Here is an 18,886-nt window from a genome sequence, read left to right on the forward strand (position 1 = left end):
TATGCGACCGCTGTTTCTCGACAACTACCGGTCCGATTTACTTGAAACTTGCCAGGTATATTGCTGGGGACCCGAGGATGTGCCTTTTCAAGGTTTGAAATTAATCGGACAAGTGGTTCCCAAGGTATGGTCACCGTACTCGCAAGCCGTTCGCTTTGGCTTTGCGAATGGACCAAACCATTTCATGTAAATAGAGGGGGGGGGGGGGGGGGGGGGGTTCTGTGGTCGTTACTGCCACGTGGTTTCAAAGTTGCCAATGAACCAAACCATTTCATGTAAATAGAGGGGGGGGGGTTCTGTGGTCGTTACTGCCACGTGGTTTCAAAGTTTTTTTTTGTTGTTGTTGTTTGCACGCATGTTTTTTTGCACGCACGTACGGGCAAGCACGTACGGGCAAGCACGTACGTGCGGGCACGCCCTAGTTATTATAATTGCCATGTTGTTTGGTATACAGCCTGTGGATGCAGGTTGCATCATTTTCTGGAAGTGCAGCTGTGTCGCTGATGCAGCTGTGTCGCTGATGCAGTGCCCCCTGTTTCCAGTCAGCTGGTACTCATTTTACCAACCTCGGAAGGATGACAGGCTGAGTCAACCCACCTGGTGTTAATTCAACGGCACGGCAGGGGCTCAAACTCAAGACCCTATAAGATCTTAAGCCAGCCACCTTAACCGTTAAGCCAACACCTGGTTTTGTAATACCCGTGCAGGTATCCTTATTTCTATTTTTGTCCTGTTTTCCATTTATTTCCAAGCTCCACAATGAGTTTGAACCTTCGATGATTACATAAAAAAGACCAATGGTCCATTCCTTCTGAAATCACGATTTAGTGTATAAGGTTATGCTTGTTTCACAACCAAGTCCACAATTGTCCCGTTGTCCCACAGACTGAATTGAGAACAGAATTAAGACTGTTTTGTGTCCATGAAGTTCCTGAAGTTCACTGAAAAATCAAACAGCCTGCCACGATGGCTTTGTATGAAATTCCACATGGCGGTCTTCTTACTCTCGCATCTATTTTGTGATTCTTCCTTCTTCATCACTCATTGCCTTCGCTACGAACTTGTCTGGCATAGTGTCAGCATTATTTTTAAAGGCTGAAGCTTGGACCTGATCATCCTGACGATTACGTGTACATCTCGTGAACTTGAACCACTTTAGCAGCAATGACGTACAAGTTGGGTGACATCAGAGAGCCTAAACGACACGAACGTCACCGTGAACATTACGAGTGCAAGATTGGATATCTAATGCGTCATTTCCTGTCTGAAGACTTCTCTTGAGTTTTGCTCATTTGCCTTGCTATGTGGTTGGCTGCTTTTTCTGCCGGACTAACGTAGGCCTTGTTGAACGCAAAAGGGGCCACCTGTAGTTAAAGGGGCCACCTACATATTACCTGCGACAAAGGCTTGGTAGTAACATCAAAAACAATTGAGAAGAGGAAGAAAATAGAGTGAATGGAAGTTCTAGGTGTAGGTATATTGGGTATATGGAATATACCTGGATGTAATGGGCAAGCGGAGGGTTCCGCCATTTGGCATCACTGGTAAAGAACCTGAGCGAACCCGACAGAGGTCACATTTAGAAAAAACTCATCACTATATCTGATGAACCTCTCATCACATTTATTTCACGTCATGAGAGATCATAAAATATTTCTGGAAGACGCAGTAATTATGCTATCCAGTAATTCAAGGTGAAACAAGGTAGGTTTTCAACATCTCAAAAGCGAACAGAAGAAGGTCATAGCATCTTTGATCAGTCTTCACTTAGATCACCTTCAATCAGTGGATTGAACAATAACTTTTCAATCCCACACTCTCTTCAATCCCACTCCTCCCTCCAGGTTTTTAAAACGGCTGTTCACCACCATCTCTTATCTTCTCCCGTACAAAACCTTGATCTTTTCTACCCCCGCTAATTCACCCCAGACCCACGTTTTTGAAATATCGACTTCTTTCCTGGAAGTCCTTGCAGTGTCCTTGTGTTTTACACTTTTTTACATTTTTTTTACATTTTTTCCCAAATAAAACCATTATTAGTGTTCCAACTAAGGGTGACATTTTTATTATCCTACTACAGTAGGACCCCTTTAGAACAAAGCGTGACAGACACATGGACGGATTTATTTATTTATTTTATTTATTCTATTTTTAAAAATATTTATTTATTATTATTTATTTATTTTATTATTATTATTATTATTATTATTTTTATTAATTTATTTTATTTATTTCATTTATTTTATTTATTATTATTATTATTATTATTTATTTTTTTTTGAATTTTTTTTTTTTGAATTTTTTTTTTGTATCAGAGTTGTGATGTTGTATTATTTGTAAACATATTAAATGTATTATTTATAATTTTTATATTTTACTTAATCCCCACTATATGTGTGTACAGTGAAGAGGGGAGAGATGAGAGTAGAGGGTACGTAGAGTGACAGAAACAGAGACGTGCTATAAATGAAACGATGTCGAAGTTATTTGAGAAGTCTGGAAAGCTGGAAGTGGAAGAGCGTGTGGGGGAAAAAATAGAACTGACTTCAAATTACATGATGGACTCAATAAAAATAGAGTAACCAATGGGGGGAAAGAAGTGAAGTGGGGGCGAGGGATAGAGAACAAAAAGCAGAGACAGAGAGAGAGAGAGAGATACAGAGGAGAGATATCTGAACGTGACAACAATCCTTAAGAGAAGACAGAGAAGTGTGAAGAAGAAGAAGAAGAAGAGGAAGAAGAAGCAAAGGGAAGATGACGTCCATGTGTGCAAGCTGTGGTGACCATGTCTACCCAGCTGAGAAACTCGAATGTCTCGGACAGGTAAGACGTTACACGTATCCTTGGAACTGCAGAATTGTAGAGATGTGGAGATGCAAGGCCAAGACATATAAAGACTTGTTGTACCGCAGGGAGTTGAGTTGATGGAGTTCTGAGTGAAGTTATGGGGTAACGCTGGGTATAGTCAATGTTACCAACAGACGCGGTAAAGGTAGTTGGCATGGGAACCGAAGAGTAGATGCTGAGATAAGGTAGGTGAAAAAAAACTAAATAAAATAGTCAACAACTTATAGGCCTTTTAGTATTAGAAGGTTTTGCCTGGGGAGATGCAATGGACGACGAGTAAGGATTGGAGAATTCAAGCGGCTATTTAAAGTTGTTTACCTTGTAATTTCATACACTCTTGCGCCGCCATGTTGGATATAGGGTTGTTTATGCTTTTCTTTTCTTTTTGGCTTTACAAAGAAAGTTTCTTTAAAATTCGTTGCTTTATTGATAAAGGTGAATAAAATCGCCACTTGTATTTGAAAGCGAAGATGTGCGTGATACCGATTGCTGTGATTTATTTATTCATCTGTTATACAAGGTAACCTCAGGTTGGCAGGATGACATGAGGTTCACGATGTCAATAAATTATATTTCGTTCAAAATCTTGGTAGATTAGCAAACCTATACATTTTTGGAAAGGTTATAGCATAAGGAAACTAAAAATCAATGTTTACATTTGGAGAGATGGCGGCCATTTTGGATTTTCAAAATGGCCACTGTAAAATACATATTTTGTTCTATTTCTGCCTCTAATTACCCTAAAAACATTTCAAAATATACTAAACCTATATTTTCAGGGACAAGGAATCCAATGAAAGTATCAAATTAGTGCTATGGGGAATGGTAAGACACGAATCAAAGGTTTTGAATTGCAAAATACCGTCTTTATATTCGCGATAAGTTGCATAATCAAATACATGTTATCATTTTGTACAGGCAGTTAATAACATCAAAATGTGTCACAATAATTCATATCACCAAACATACACAGGCAGTCAGCAAAATCATATATACACATGCAGTCGGTATAACTTCACGTCTACACAGGCAGTCAATGACAAAATATACACAGGCAGTCAATGGCATCAAACATACACGATTACAGAATATGCCATTCAGAGTTCGTCATCGCTGTCCTGTGTGTCGTATCCGACAATATAGTCCGCATCGTTTTCACAGTCCGTTCCACACAAGCAAAGGTCGGTCAAATTGATTGGCAAATCGAATTGGTCGAATGGTCGATCGAATCGAATTCGATGAATCGAATCGAATCGAATCGATCGAATTGGTCGAATGGTCGAATGGTCGAATTGGTCGAATGGAATTGGTCGATTGGTCGAATTGGTCGAATTGGTCGAATCGAATTGGCAAATGTAAACATTGATTTTCAAATTTTCCATGTAATAACGTTTCCAAAAATGTATAGGTTTGCTAATCTACCATGATTTTGAACGAAAAAACATAGTGAACCTGACTATAGGCCCCACTCACCTCGAAGCCATCTATTGCCAGGGATTGAATCTTGGCCTGGCTATGAACCATCATCCCGGCGATTCATCAATGTGTGTTCCGTCCCTCGAATGGACGATAAACCTGTCGTCCCGTCTGCTGCAAGCAGTTGGTGGACGTTAAAGATCCTACGGCGTATTTCGCGAAGAGTAGGCAAGCCATCGCCGGCACCATGAACACTTTACAAATTCCTGCCCTGACCTGCAGAGGGCGCCGCATCGGCTGCACAGCCGCGCCCTCAGCCAATGAGGCTACCCCACAGCCTTGTGCTGCATCAAAATAAGAAGAAGAAGCTGACCTCAAATTGGTAGGTGTTGGCCTACTGATTTTTGGTACCTAGAAAGTCAGAAACAAACCTGTTTGACCAATATGATTTACATTTTTAACATCAAACCTCTCTTGGTTTCCTCTTCCATTTCCCACCATGTCAAGAACTGGCATAAGCTGTGCTTCGTCTGCCGAGCCTGCGGAGCATCCCTCAGCGTGAGCTCCTTCTCGTCATATGATCGGCAGCCATATTGCCCCGCGTAAGGAGAACGGGGTTAGGGTGACCTTGCATGTTTGTCCTGACTATAACTATCAGCATCTTTGAATGACTAAGTCCTTGACTTGTATAGACTGCAGACATGGCAAATGTGTGACGGATGGATATATAAAGACTTGATTGATGACTTACCATGGGGGAATACCTTGATTAATGGGGTAGGTTCAGCAATGTTGGGGCTTGACCTTTTGAAATCATCATCCATAATTTGAAGGAGAAATCTCATCATCAGTCTGCCCAGTCTATGATCTGAGACCAGGTGGAATGAAACGATCATCCCGACACTCATCAAATGATTGTACTAACTTATCGATGGTCCATTTTTAAAAGTATACACTGGTATCACTTGTGGATCCGGCCAGGCCGACACATTACCCTCTTCCCTCAAGGTCATTCGTGATCAGCCAGTTGGGTTTTTTAATCTTTCTGATAATTGAATTGTCGATCATCTGAGACTCGCTCATTTTGCAGACGATTAGAATCCAAATATTTAATAACGAGAACTGCACTCAGTATAGAGTGCGTACCTCCGCCAAGCTGAACAGTTTATGTGTTGTATCCCACCAATAGGCCGGATCTGGATTCGGACCTGAACCAAAATCTAAGGAGCTTGTTCTTGTCACCTACCCAACTCATCCACCAAGTTTTGTCATAATCCGTCCACAACTTTTTGAAATATCATGTTATATATTGCATTTGGCCACTCTCAATGGTAAAGAATCAGTTTAAAATTAAATAATTCTCGTATCCAGATCCAGATATTCCCCAAAATGGAATCAATTCGTCCTTATCACACATTCAACCTGTCCATCAAATTTCATCTGAATCCATCCACAATTTTTTGAGATATCCGGCACACAACCGGACATACAGACAAACAAGAAACATCTCATGCAGAGCACGATACTTGCAAAATGAAGCCCCCCACCCCCAAAACAAAAGTTGCCATGGATACATCAAATTGCATATTTCATTAAGATTAAAATTTACAATCTTAATCAAAGCTCGGGTTAATCGGATTAAAATTGCTCATTTTGCAGATGAAAAGTGATGATTTTTCAGATGAAAATTGATGATTTTAGAGGTTAGAGCTTGAGTTGACCTTTTGACCACAAAAATAGTTGTTTTCCCAATTCAGCGAAGCAGTATGCAATTGCTGTTTAATCATCAAGTTAATTCGATGAAAAGTGATGATTTTTCAGATGAAAATTGATGATTTTAGAGGTTTGACCTCGAGTTGACCTTTTCACCACAAAAATAATTGTTTTCCCAATTCAGCGAAGCTGGATGCAATTGCTGTTTAATTACCAAGTTAATACGATGAAAAGTGATGATTTTAGAGGTTTAACCTCGAGTTGACCTGTTGACCACAAAAATAATTGTTTTCCCAATTCAGCGAAGCTGGATGCAATTGCTGTTTAATTATCAAGTTAATACGATGAAAAGTGATGATTTTTCAGATGAAAATTGATGATTTTAGAGGTTAGAGCTTGAGTTGACCTTTTGACCACAAAAATAGTTGTTTTCCCAATTCAGCGAAGCAGTATGCAATTACTGTTTAATTATCAAGTTAATACGATGAAAAGTGATGATTTTAGAGGTTTAACCTCGAGTTGACCTTTTGACCACAAAAATAGTTGTTTTCCCAATTCAGCGAAGCAGTATGCAATTGCTGTTTAATTATCAAGTTAATACGATGAAAAGTGATGATTTTTCAGATGAAAATAGATGATTTTAGAGGTTTGACCTCGAGTTGACCTTTTCACCACAAAAATAGTTGTTTTCCCAATTCAGCGAAGCACTGTGCAATTGCTGTTTAATTATCAAGTTAATACGATGAAAAGTGATGATTTTTCAGATGAAAATTGATGATTTTAGAGGTTAGAGCTTGAGTTGACCTTTTGACCACAAAAATAGTTGTTTTCCCAATTCAGCGAAGCAGTATGCAATTACTGTTTAATTATCAAGTTAATACGATGAAAAGTGATGATTTTAGAGGTTTAACCTCGAGTTGACCTTTTGACCACAAAAATAGTTGTTTTCCCAATTCAGCGAAGCAGTATGCAATTGCTGTTTAATTATCAAGTTAATACGATGAAAAGTGACGATTTTTCAGATGAAAATAGATGATTTTAGAGGTTAGAGCTTGAGTTGACCTTTTGACCACAAAAATAGTTGTTTTCCCAATTCAGCGAAGCACTGTGCAATTGCTGTTTAATCATCAAGTTAATACGATGAAAAGTGACGATTTTTCAGATGAAAATAGATGATTTTAGAGGTTAGAGCTTGAGTTGACCTTTTGACCACAAAAATAGTTGTTTTCCCAATTCAGTGAAGCACTGTGCAATTGCTGTTTAATCACGAAGTTAATACGATGAAAAGTGATGATTTTTCAGATGAAAATTGATGATTTTAGAGGTTAGAGCTTGAGTTGACCTTTTGACCACAAAAATAGTTGTTTTCCCAATTCAGTGAAGCACTATGCAATTTCTGTTTAATCATCAAGTTAATACGATGAAAAGTGATGATTTTTCAGATGAAAATTGATGTTATTAGAGGTTAGAGCTTTAGTTGAGCTTTTGACCACAAAAATAGTTGTTTTCCCAATTCAGTGAAGCACTATGCAATTGCTGTTTAATCATCAAGTTAATACGATGAAAAGTGACGATTTTTTAGATGAAAATTGATGATTTTAGAGGTTTGACCTCGAGTTGACCTTTTGACCACAAAAATAGTTGTTTTCCCAATTCAGTGAAGCACTGTGCAATTGCTGTTTAATCATCAAGTTAATACGATGAAAAGTGACGATTTTTCAGATGAAAATTGATGATTTTAGAGGTTTGACCTCGAGTTGACCTTTTGACCACAAAAATAGTTGTTTTCCCAATTCGGCGAAGCAGTATGCAATTGCTGTTTAATCATCAAGTTAATACGATGAAAAGTGATGATTTTTCAGATGAAAATTGATGATTTTAGAGGTTTGACCTCGAGTTGACCTTTTGACCACAAAAATAGTTGTTTTCCCAATTCAGTGAAGCACTGTGCAATTGCTGTTTAATCATCAAGTTAATACGATGAAAAGTGATGATTTTTCAGATGAAAATTGATGATTTTAGAGGTTTGACCTCGAGTTGACCTTTTGACCACAAAAATAGTTGTTTTCCCAATTCAGTGAAGCACTGTGCAATTGCTGTTTAATCATGAAGTTAATACGATGAAAAGTGATGATTTTTCAGATGAAAATTGATGATTTTAGAGTTTAGAGCTTGAGTTGACCTTTTGACCACAAAAATAATTGTTTTCCCAATTCAGCGAAGCAGTATGCAATTGCTGTTTAATTATCAAGTTAATACGATGAAAAGTGATGATTTTAGAGGTTTAACCTCGAGTTGATCTTTTGACCACAAAAATAGTTGTTTTCCCAATTCAGCGAAGCAGTATGCAATTGCTGTTTAATTATCAAGTTAATACGATGAAAAGTGATGATTTTAGAGGTTTAACCTCGAGTTGACCTTTTGACCACAAAAATAGTTGTTTTCCCAATTCAGCGAAGCAGTATGCAATTGCTGTTTAATTATCAAGTTAATACGATGAAAAGTGACGATTTTTCAGATGAAAATAGATGATTTTAGAGGTTAGAGCTTGAGCTGACCTTTTGACCACAAAAATAGTTGTTTTCCCAATTCAGCGAAGCACTGTGCAATTGCTGTTTAATCATCAAGTTAATACGATGAAAAGTGACGATTTTTCAGATGAAAATAGATGATTTTAGAGGTTAGAGCTTGAGTTGACCTTTTGACCACAAAAATAGTTGTTTTCCCAATTCAGTGAAGCACTGTGCAATTGCTGTTTAATCACGAAGTTAATACGATGAAAAGTGATGATTTTTCAGATGAAAATTGATGATTTTAGAGGTTAGAGCTTGAGTTGACCTTTTGACCACAAAAATAGTTGTTTTCCCAATTCAGTGAAGCACTATGCAATTTCTGTTTAATCATCAAGTTAATACGATGAAAAGTGATGATTTTTCAGATGAAAATTGATGTTATTAGAGGTTAGAGCTTTAGTTGAGCTTTTGACCACAAAAATAGTTGTTTTCCCAATTCAGTGAAGCACTATGCAATTGCTGTTTAATCATCAAGTTAATACGATGAAAAGTGACGATTTTTTAGATGAAAATTGATGATTTTAGAGGTTTGACCTCGAGTTGACCTTTTGACCACAAAAATAGTTGTTTTCCCAATTCAGTGAAGCACTGTGCAATTGCTGTTTAATCATCAAGTTAATACGATGAAAAGTGACGATTTTTTAGATGAAAATTGATGATTTTAGAGGTTTAACCTCGAGTTGATCTTTTGACCACAAAAATAGTTGTTTTCCCAATTCAGCGAAGCAGTATGCAATTGCTGTTTAATTATCAAGTTAATACGATGAAAAGTGATGATTTTAGAGGTTTAACCTCGAGTTGACCTTTTGACCACAAAAATAGTTGTTTTCCCAATTCAGCGAAGCAGTATGCAATTGCTGTTTAATTATCAAGTTAATACGATGAAAAGTGACGATTTTTCAGATGAAAATAGATGATTTTAGAGGTTAGAGCTTGAGCTGACCTTTTGACCACAAAAATAGTTGTTTTCCCAATTCAGCGAAGCACTGTGCAATTGCTGTTTAATCATCAAGTTAATACGATGAAAAGTGACGATTTTTCAGATGAAAATAGATGATTTTAGAGGTTAGAGCTTGAGTTGACCTTTTGACCACAAAAATAGTTGTTTTCCCAATTCAGTGAAGCACTGTGCAATTGCTGTTTAATCACGAAGTTAATACGATGAAAAGTGATGATTTTTCAGATGAAAATTGATGATTTTAGAGGTTAGAGCTTGAGTTGACCTTTTGACCACAAAAATAGTTGTTTTCCCAATTCAGTGAAGCACTATGCAATTTCTGTTTAATCATCAAGTTAATACGATGAAAAGTGATGATTTTTCAGATGAAAATTGATGTTATTAGAGGTTAGAGCTTTAGTTGAGCTTTTGACCACAAAAATAGTTGTTTTCCCAATTCAGTGAAGCACTATGCAATTGCTGTTTAATCATCAAGTTAATACGATGAAAAGTGACGATTTTTTAGATGAAAATTGATGATTTTAGAGGTTTGACCTCGAGTTGACCTTTTGACCACAAAAATAGTTGTTTTCCCAATTCAGTGAAGCACTATGCAATTGCTGTTTAATCATCAAGTTAATACGATGAAAAGTGACGATTTTTCAGATGAAAATTGATGATTTTAGAGGTTTGACCTCGAGTTGACCTTTTGACCACAAAAATAGTTGTTTTCCCAATTCAGTGAAGCACTGTGCAATTGCTGTTTAATCATCAAGTTAATACGATGAAAAGTGACGATTTTTCAGATGAAAATTGATGATTTTAGAGGTTTGACCTCGAGTTGACCTTTTGACCACAAAAATAGTTGTTTTCCCAATTCGGCGAAGCAGTATGCAATTGCTGTTTAATCATCAAGTTAATACGATGAAAAGTGATGATTTTTCAGATGAAAATTGATGATTTTAGAGGTTTGACCTCGAGTTGACCTTTTGACCACAAAAATAGTTGTTTTCCCAATTCAGTGAAGCACTGTGCAATTGCTGTTTAATCATCAAGTTAATACGATGAAAAGTGATGATTTTTCAGATGAAAATTGATGATTTTAGAGGTTTGACCTCGAGTTGACCTTTTGACCACAAAAATAGTTGTTTTCCCAATTCAGTGAAGCACTGTGCAATTGCTGTTTAATCATGAAGTTAATACGATGAAAAGTGATGATTTTTCAGATGAAAATTGATGATTTTAGAGGTTGGAGCTTGAGTTGACCTTTTGACCACAAAAATAGTTGTTTTCCCAATTCGGCGAAGCAGTATGCAATTGCTGTTTAATCATCAAGTTAATATGATGAAAAGTGATGATTTTTCAGATGAAAATTGATGATTTTAGAGGTTTGACCTCGAGTTGACCTTTTGACCACAAAAATAGTTGTTTTCCCAATTCAGTGAAGCACTGTGCAATTGCTGTTTAATTATCAAGTTAATACGATGAAAACTGACGATTTTTCAGATGAAAATTGATGATTTTAGAGGTTTGACCTCGAGTTGACCTTTTGACCACAAAAATAGTTGTTTTCCCAATTCGGCGAAGCAGTATGCAATTGCTGTTTAATCATCAAGTTAATACGATGAAAAGTGATGATTTTTCAGATGAAAATTGATGATTTTAGAGGTTTGACCTCGAGTTGACCTTTTGACCACAAAAATAGTTGTTTTCCCAATTCAGTGAAGCACTGTGCAATTGCTGTTTAATTATCAAGTTAATACGATGAAAAGTGACGATTTTTCAGATGAAAATTGATGATTTTAGAGGTTTGACCTCGAGTTGACCTTTTGACCACAAAAATAGTTGTTTTCCCAATTCAGTGAAGCACTGTGCAATTGCTGTTTAATTAACAAGTTAATACGATGAAAAGTGACGATTTTTCAGATGAAAATTGATGATTTTAGAGGTTTGACCTCGAGTTGACCTTTTGACCACAAAAATAGTTGTTTTCCCAATTCAGTGAAGCACTGTGCAATTGCTGTTTAATTATCAAGTTAATACGATGAAAAGTGACGATTTTTCAGATGAAAATTGATGATTTTAGAGGTTTGACCTCGAGTTGACCTTTTGACCACAAAAATAGTTGTTTTCCCAATTCGGCGAAGCAGTATGCAATTGCTGTTTAATCATCAAGTTAATACGATGAAAAGTGATGATTTTTCAGATGAAAATTGATGATTTTAGAGGTTTGACCTCGAGTTGACCTTTTGACCACAAAAATAGTTGTTTTCCCAATTCGGCGAAGCAGTATGCAATTGCTGTTTAATCATCAAGTTAATACGATGAAAAGTGATGATTTTTCAGATGAAAATTGATGATTTTAGAGGTTTGACCTCGAGTTGACCTTTTGACCACAAAAATAGTTATTTTCCCAATTCAGTGAAGCACTGTGCAATTGCTGTTTAATCATGAAGTTAATACGATGAAAGGTGATGATTTTTCAGATGAAAATTGATGATTTTAGAGGTTTAACCTCGAGTTTACCTTTTGACCACAAAAATAGTTGTTTTCCCAATTCAGCGAAGCACTGTGCAATTGCTGTTTAATCATCAAGTTAATACGATGAAAAGTGACGATTTTTCAGATGAAAATTGATGATTTTAGAGTTTAGAGCTTGAGTTGACCTTTTGACCACAAAAATAGTTGTTTTCCCAATTCAGTGAAGCACTATGCAATTGCTGTTTAATCACCAAGTTAATACGATGAAAAGTGATGATTTTTCAGATGAAAATTGATGATTTTAGAGGTTTGCCCTCGAGTTGACCTTTTGACCACAAAAATAGTTGTTTTCCCAATTCAGCGAAGCACTATGCAATTGCTGTTTAATTGTCAAGTTAATACGATGAAAATTGATGATTTTAGAGGTTTGCCCTCGAGTTGACCTTTTGACCACAAAAATAGTTGTTTTCCCAATTCAGTGAAGCACTATGCAATTGCTGTTTAATTATCAAGTTAATACGATGAAAAGTGATGATTTTTCAGATGAAAATTGATGATTTTAGAGGTTTGACCTCGAGTTTACCTTTTGACCACAAAAATAGTTGTTTTCCCAATTCAGTGAAGCACTGTGCAATTGCTGTTTAATTATCAAGTTAATACGATGAAAAGTGATGATTTTTCAGATGAAAATTGATGATTTTAGAGGTTTGACCTCGAGTTTACCTTTTGACCACAAAAATAGTTGTTTTCCCAATTCAGCGAAGCACTGTGCAATTGCTGTTTAATCATCAAGTTAATACGATGAAAAGTGATGATTTTTCAGATGAAAATTGATGATTTTAGAGGTTAGAGCTTGAGTTGACCTTTTGACCACAAAAATAGTTGTTTTCCCAATTCAGCGAAGCAGTATGCAATTGCTGTTTAATCATCAAGTTAATACGATGAAAAGTGATGATTTTTTCAGATGAAAATTGATGATTTTAGAGGTTTGACCTCGAGTTGACCTTTTCACCACAAAAATAATTGTTTTCCCAATTCAGCGAAGCAGTATGCAATTGCTGTTTAATTATCAAGTTAATACGATGAAAAGTGATGATTTTAGAGGTTTAACCTCGAGTTGACCTTTTGACCACAAAAATAGTTGTTTTCCCAATTCAGCGAAGCTGGATGCAATTGCTGTTTAATTATCAAGTTAATACGATGAAAAGTGATGATTTTTCAGATGAAAATTGATGATTTTAGAGGTTAGAGCTTGAGTTGACCTTTTGACCACAAAAATAGTTGTTTTCCCAATTCAGCGAAGCAGTATGCAATTACTGTTTAATTATCAAGTTAATACGATGAAAAGTGATGATTTTAGAGGTTCAACCTCGAGTTGACCTTTTGACCACAAAAATAGTTGTTTTCCCAATTCAGCGAAGCAGTATGCAATTGCTGTTTAACTATCAAGTTAATACGATGAAAAGTGATGATTTTTCAGATGAAAATTGATGATTTTAGAGGTTTGACCTCGAGTTGACCTTTTCACCACAAAAATAATTGTTTTCCCAATTCAGCGAAGCAGTATGCAATTGCTGTTTAATTATCAAGTTAATACGGTGAAAAGTGATGATTTTTCAGATGAAAATAGATGATTTTAGAGGTTTGACCTCGAGTTGACCTTTTCACCACAAAAATAGTTGTTTTCCCAATTCAGCGAAGCACTGTGCAATTGCTGTTTAATCATCAAGTTAATACGATGAAAAGTGACGATTTTTCAGATGAAAATTGATGATTTTAGAGTTTAGAGCTTGAGTTGACCTTTTGACCACAAAAATAGTTGTTTTCCCAATTCAGTGAAGCACTATGCAATTGCTGTTTAATCATCAAGTTAATACGATGAAAAGTGATGATTTTTCAGATGAAAATTGATGATTTTAGAGGTTTGACCTCGAGTTGACCTTTTGACCACAAAAATAGTTGTTTTCCCAATTCATTGAAGCACTGTGCAATTGCTGTTTAATCATGAAGTTAATACGATGAAAATTGATGATTTTTCAGATGAAAATTGATGATTTTAGAGGTTGGAGCTTGAGTTGACCTTTTGACCACAAAAATAGTTGTTTTCCCAATTCAGCGAAGCACTGTGCAATTGCTGTTTAATCATCAAGTTAATACGATGAAAAGTGACGATTTTTCAGATGAAAATTGATGATTTTAGAGTTTAGAGCTTGAGTTGACCTTTTGACCACAAAAATAGTTGTTTTCCCAATTCAGTGAAGCACTGTGCAATTGCTGTTTAATCATCAAGTTAATACGATGAAAAGTGACGATTTTTCAGATGAAAATTGATGATTTTAGAGGTTTGACCTCGAGTTGACCTTTTGACCACAAAAATAGTTGTTTTCCCAATTCGGCGAAGCAGTATGCAATTGCTGTTTAATCATCAAGTTAATACGATGAAAAGTGATGATTTTTCAGATGAAAATTGATGATTTTAGAGGTTTGACCTCGAGTTGACCTTTTGACCACAAAAATAGTTGTTTTCCCAATTCAGTGAAGCACTGTGCAATTGCTGTTTAATCATGAAGTTAATACGATGAAAAGTGATGATTTTTCAGATGAAAATTGATGATTTTAGAGGTTTGACCTCGAGTTGACCTTTTGACCACAAAAATAGTTGTTTTCCCAATTCAGTGAAGCACTGTGCAATTGCTGTTTAATCATGAAGTTAATACGATGAAAAGTGATGATTTTTCAGATGAAAATTGATGATTTTAGAGTTTAGAGCTTGAGTTGACCTTTTGACCACAAAAATAATTGTTTTCCCAATTCAGCGAAGCAGTATGCAATTGCTGTTTAATTATCAAGTTAATACGATGAAAAGTGATGATTTTAGAGGTTTAACCTCGAGTTGATCTTTTGACCACAAAAATAGTTGTTTTCCCAATTCAGCGAAGCAGTATGCAATTGCTGTTTAATTATCAAGTTAATACGATGAAAAGTGATGATTTTAGAGGTTTAACCTCGAGTTGACCTTTTGACCACAAAAATAGTTGTTTTCCCAATTCAGCGAAGCAGTATGCAATTGCTGTTTAATTATCAAGTTAATACGATGAAAAGTGACGATTTTTCAGATGAAAATAGATGATTTTAGAGGTTAGAGCTTGAGTTGACCTTTTGACCACAAAAATAGTTGTTTTCCCAATTCAGCGAAGCACTGTGCAATTGCTGTTTAATCATCAAGTTAATACGATGAAAAGTGACGATTTTTCAGATGAAAATAGATGATTTTAGAGGTTAGAGCTTGAGTTGACCTTTTGACCACAAAAATAGTTGTTTTCCCAATTCAGTGAAGCACTGTGCAATTGCTGTTTAATCACGAAGTTAATACGATGAAAAGTGATGATTTTTCAGATGAAAATTGATGATTTTAGAGGTTAGAGCTTGAGTTGACCTTTTGACCACAAAAATAGTTGTTTTCCCAATTCAGTGAAGCACTATGCAATTTCTGTTTAATCATCAAGTTAATACGATGAAAAGTGATGATTTTTCAGATGAAAATTGATGTTATTAGAGGTTAGAGCTTTAGTTGAGCTTTTGACCACAAAAATAGTTGTTTTCCCAATTCAGTGAAGCACTATGCAATTGCTGTTTAATCATCAAGTTAATACGATGAAAAGTGACGATTTTTTAGATGAAAATTGATGATTTTAGAGGTTTGACCTCGAGTTGACCTTTTGACCACAAAAATAGTTGTTTTCCCAATTCAGTGAAGCACTGTGCAATTGCTGTTTAATCATCAAGTTAATACGATGAAAAGTGACGATTTTTCAGATGAAAATTGATGATTTTAGAGGTTTGACCTCGAGTTGACCTTTTGACCACAAAAATAGTTGTTTTCCCAATTCGGCGAAGCAGTATGCAATTGCTGTTTAATCATCAAGTTAATACGATGAAAAGTGATGATTTTTCAGATGAAAATTGATGATTTTAGAGGTTTGACCTCGAGTTGACCTTTTGACCACAAAAATAGTTGTTTTCCCAATTCAGTGAAGCACTGTGCAATTGCTGTTTAATCATCAAGTTAATACGATGAAAAGTGATGATTTTTCAGATGAAAATTGATGATTTTAGAGGTTTGACCTCGAGTTGACCTTTTGACCACAAAAATAGTTGTTTTCCCAATTCAGTGAAGCACTGTGCAATTGCTGTTTAATCATGAAGTTAATACGATGAAAAGTGATGATTTTTCAGATGAAAATTGATGATTTTAGAGGTTAGAGCTTGAGTTGACCTTTTGACCACAAAAATAGTTGTTTTCCCAATTCGGCGAAGCAGTATGCAATTGCTGTTTAATCATCAAGTTAATATGATGAAAAGTGATGATTTTTCAGATGAAAATTGATGATTTTAGAGGTTTGACCTCGAGTTGACCTTTTGACCACAAAAATAGTTGTTTTCCCAATTCAGTGAAGCACTGTGCAATTGCTGTTTAATTATCAAGTTAATACGATGAAAACTGACGATTTTTCAGATGAAAATTGATGATTTTAGAGGTTTGACCTCGAGTTGACCTTTTGACCACAAAAATAGTTGTTTTCCCAATTCGGCGAAGCAGTATGCAATTGCTGTTTAATCATCAAGTTAATACGATGAAAAGTGATGATTTTTCAGATGAAAATTGATGATTTTAGAGGTTTGACCTCGAGTTGACCTTTTGACCACAAAAATAGTTGTTTTCCCAATTCAGTGAAGCACTGTGCAATTGCTGTTTAATTATCAAGTTAATACGATGAAAAGTGACGATTTTTCAGATGAAAATTGATGATTTTAGAGGTTTGACCTCGAGTTGACCTTTTGACCACAAAAATAGTTGTTTTCCCAATTCAGTGAAGCACTGTGCAATTGCTGTTTAATTATCAAGTTAATACGATGAAAAGTGACGATTTTTCAGATGAAAATTGATGATTTTAGAGGTTTGACCTCGAGTTGACCTTTTGACCACAAAAATAGTTGTTTTCCCAATTCGGCGAAGCAGTATGCAATTGCTGTTTAATCATCAAGTTAATACGATGAAAAGTGATGATTTTTCAGATGAAAATTGATGATTTTAGAGGTTTGACCTCGAGTTGACCTTTTGACCACAAAAATAGTTGTTTTCCCAATTCGGCGAAGCAGTATGCAATTGCTGTTTAATCATCAAGTTAATACGATGAAAAGTGATGATTTTTCAGATGAAAATTGATGATTTTAGAGGTTTGACCTCGAGTTGACCTTTTGACCACAAAAATAGTTATTTTCCCAATTCAGTGAAGCACTGTGCAATTGCTGTTTAATCATGAAGTTAATACGATGAAAAGTGATGATTTTTCAGATGAAAATTGATGATTTTAGAGGTTTAACCTCGAGTTTACCTTTTGACCACAAAAATAGTTGTTTTCCCAATTCAGCGAAGCACTGTGCAATTGCTGTTTAATCATCAAGTTAATACGATGAAAAGTGACGATTTTTCAGATGAAAATTGATGATTTTAGAGTTTAGAGCTTGAGTTGACCTTTTGACCACAAAAATAGTTGTTTTCCCAATTCAGTGAAGCACTATGCAATTGCTGTTTAATCACCAAGTTAATACGATGAAAAGTGATGATTTTTCAGATGAAAATTGATGATTTTAGAGGTTTGCCCTCGAGTTGACCTTTTGACCACAAAAATAGTTGTTTTCCCAATTCAGCGAAGCACTATGCAATTGCTGTTTAATTGTCAAGTTAATACGATGAAAATTGATGATTTTAGAGGTTTGCCCTCGAGTTGACCTTTTGACCACAAAAATAGTTGTTTTCCCAATTCAGTGAAGCACTATGCAATTGCTGTTTAATTATCAAGTTAATACGATGAAAAGTGATGATTTTTCAGATGAAAATTGATGATTTTAGAGGTTTGACCTCGAGTTTACCTTTTGACCACAAAAATAGTTGTTTTCCCAATTCAGTGAAGCACTGTGCAATTGCTGTTTAATTATCAAGTTAATACGATGAAAAGTGATGATTTTTCAGATGAAAATTGATGATTTTAGAGGTTTGACCTCGAGTTTACCTTTTGACCACAAAAATAGTTGTTTTCCCAATTCAGCGAAGCACTGTGCAATTGCTGTTTAATCATCAAGTTAATACGATGAAAAGTGATGATTTTTCAGATGAAAATTGATGATTTTAGAGGTTAGAGCTTGAGTTGACCTTTTGACCACAAAAATAGTTGTTTTCCCAATTCAGCGAAGCAGTATGCAATTGCTGTTTAATCATCAAGTTAATACGATGAAAAGTGATGATTTTTTCAGATGAAAATTGATGATTTTAGAGGTTTGACCTCGAGTTGACCTTTTCACCACAAAAATAATTGTTTTCCCAATTCAGCGAAGCAGTATGCAATTGCTGTTTAATTATCAAGTTAATACGATGAAAAGTGATGATTTTAGAGGTTTAACCTCGAGTTGACCTTTTGACCACAAAAATAGTTGTTTTCCCAATTCAGCGAAGCTGGATGCAATTGCTGTTTAATTATCAAGTTAATACGATGAAAAGTGATGATTTTTCAGATGAAAATTGATGATTTTAGAGGTTAGAGCTTGAGTTGACCTTTTGACCACAAAAATAGTTGTTTTCCCAATTCAGCGAAGCAGTATGCAATTACTGTTTAATTATCAAGTTAATACGATGAAAAGTGATGATTTTAGAGGTTCAACCTCGAGTTGACCTTTTGACCACAAAAATAGTTGTTTTCCCAATTCAGCGAAGCAGTATGCAATTGCTGTTTAACTATCAAGTTAATACGATGAAAAGTGATGATTTTTCAGATGAAAATTGATGATTTTAGAGGTTTGACCTCGAGTTGACCTTTTCACCACAAAAATAATTGTTTTCCCAATTCAGCGAAGCAGTATG

The 18,886-nt window shown here is 35.6% G+C and overlaps 1 protein-coding gene across 1 annotated transcript in view; it reads left to right on the top strand.

The window, feature by feature from the left end:
- The first annotated feature begins 2,637 nt into the window (after positions 1–2,637).
- LOC137426507 (nebulin-related-anchoring protein) overlaps positions 2,638–18,886 on the top strand; it is a 57,557-nt gene continuing 41,308 nt past the window's right edge. The window contains exons 1-2 of the mRNA XM_068115094.2: positions 2,638–2,823; positions 4,771–4,865. Of these exons, the coding sequence (XP_067971195.1) occupies positions 2,755–2,823; positions 4,771–4,865 (164 nt within the window). The 5' untranslated portion in view covers positions 2,638–2,754. The remainder of the gene's footprint in view (positions 2,824–4,770; positions 4,866–18,886) is intronic.

Source organism: Myxine glutinosa, chromosome 5 (genome assembly GCF_964187855.1).
Source record: "Myxine glutinosa chromosome 5, kmMyxGlut1.1, whole genome shotgun sequence".
Taxonomy (NCBI): domain Eukaryota; kingdom Metazoa; phylum Chordata; class Myxini; order Myxiniformes; family Myxinidae; genus Myxine; species Myxine glutinosa.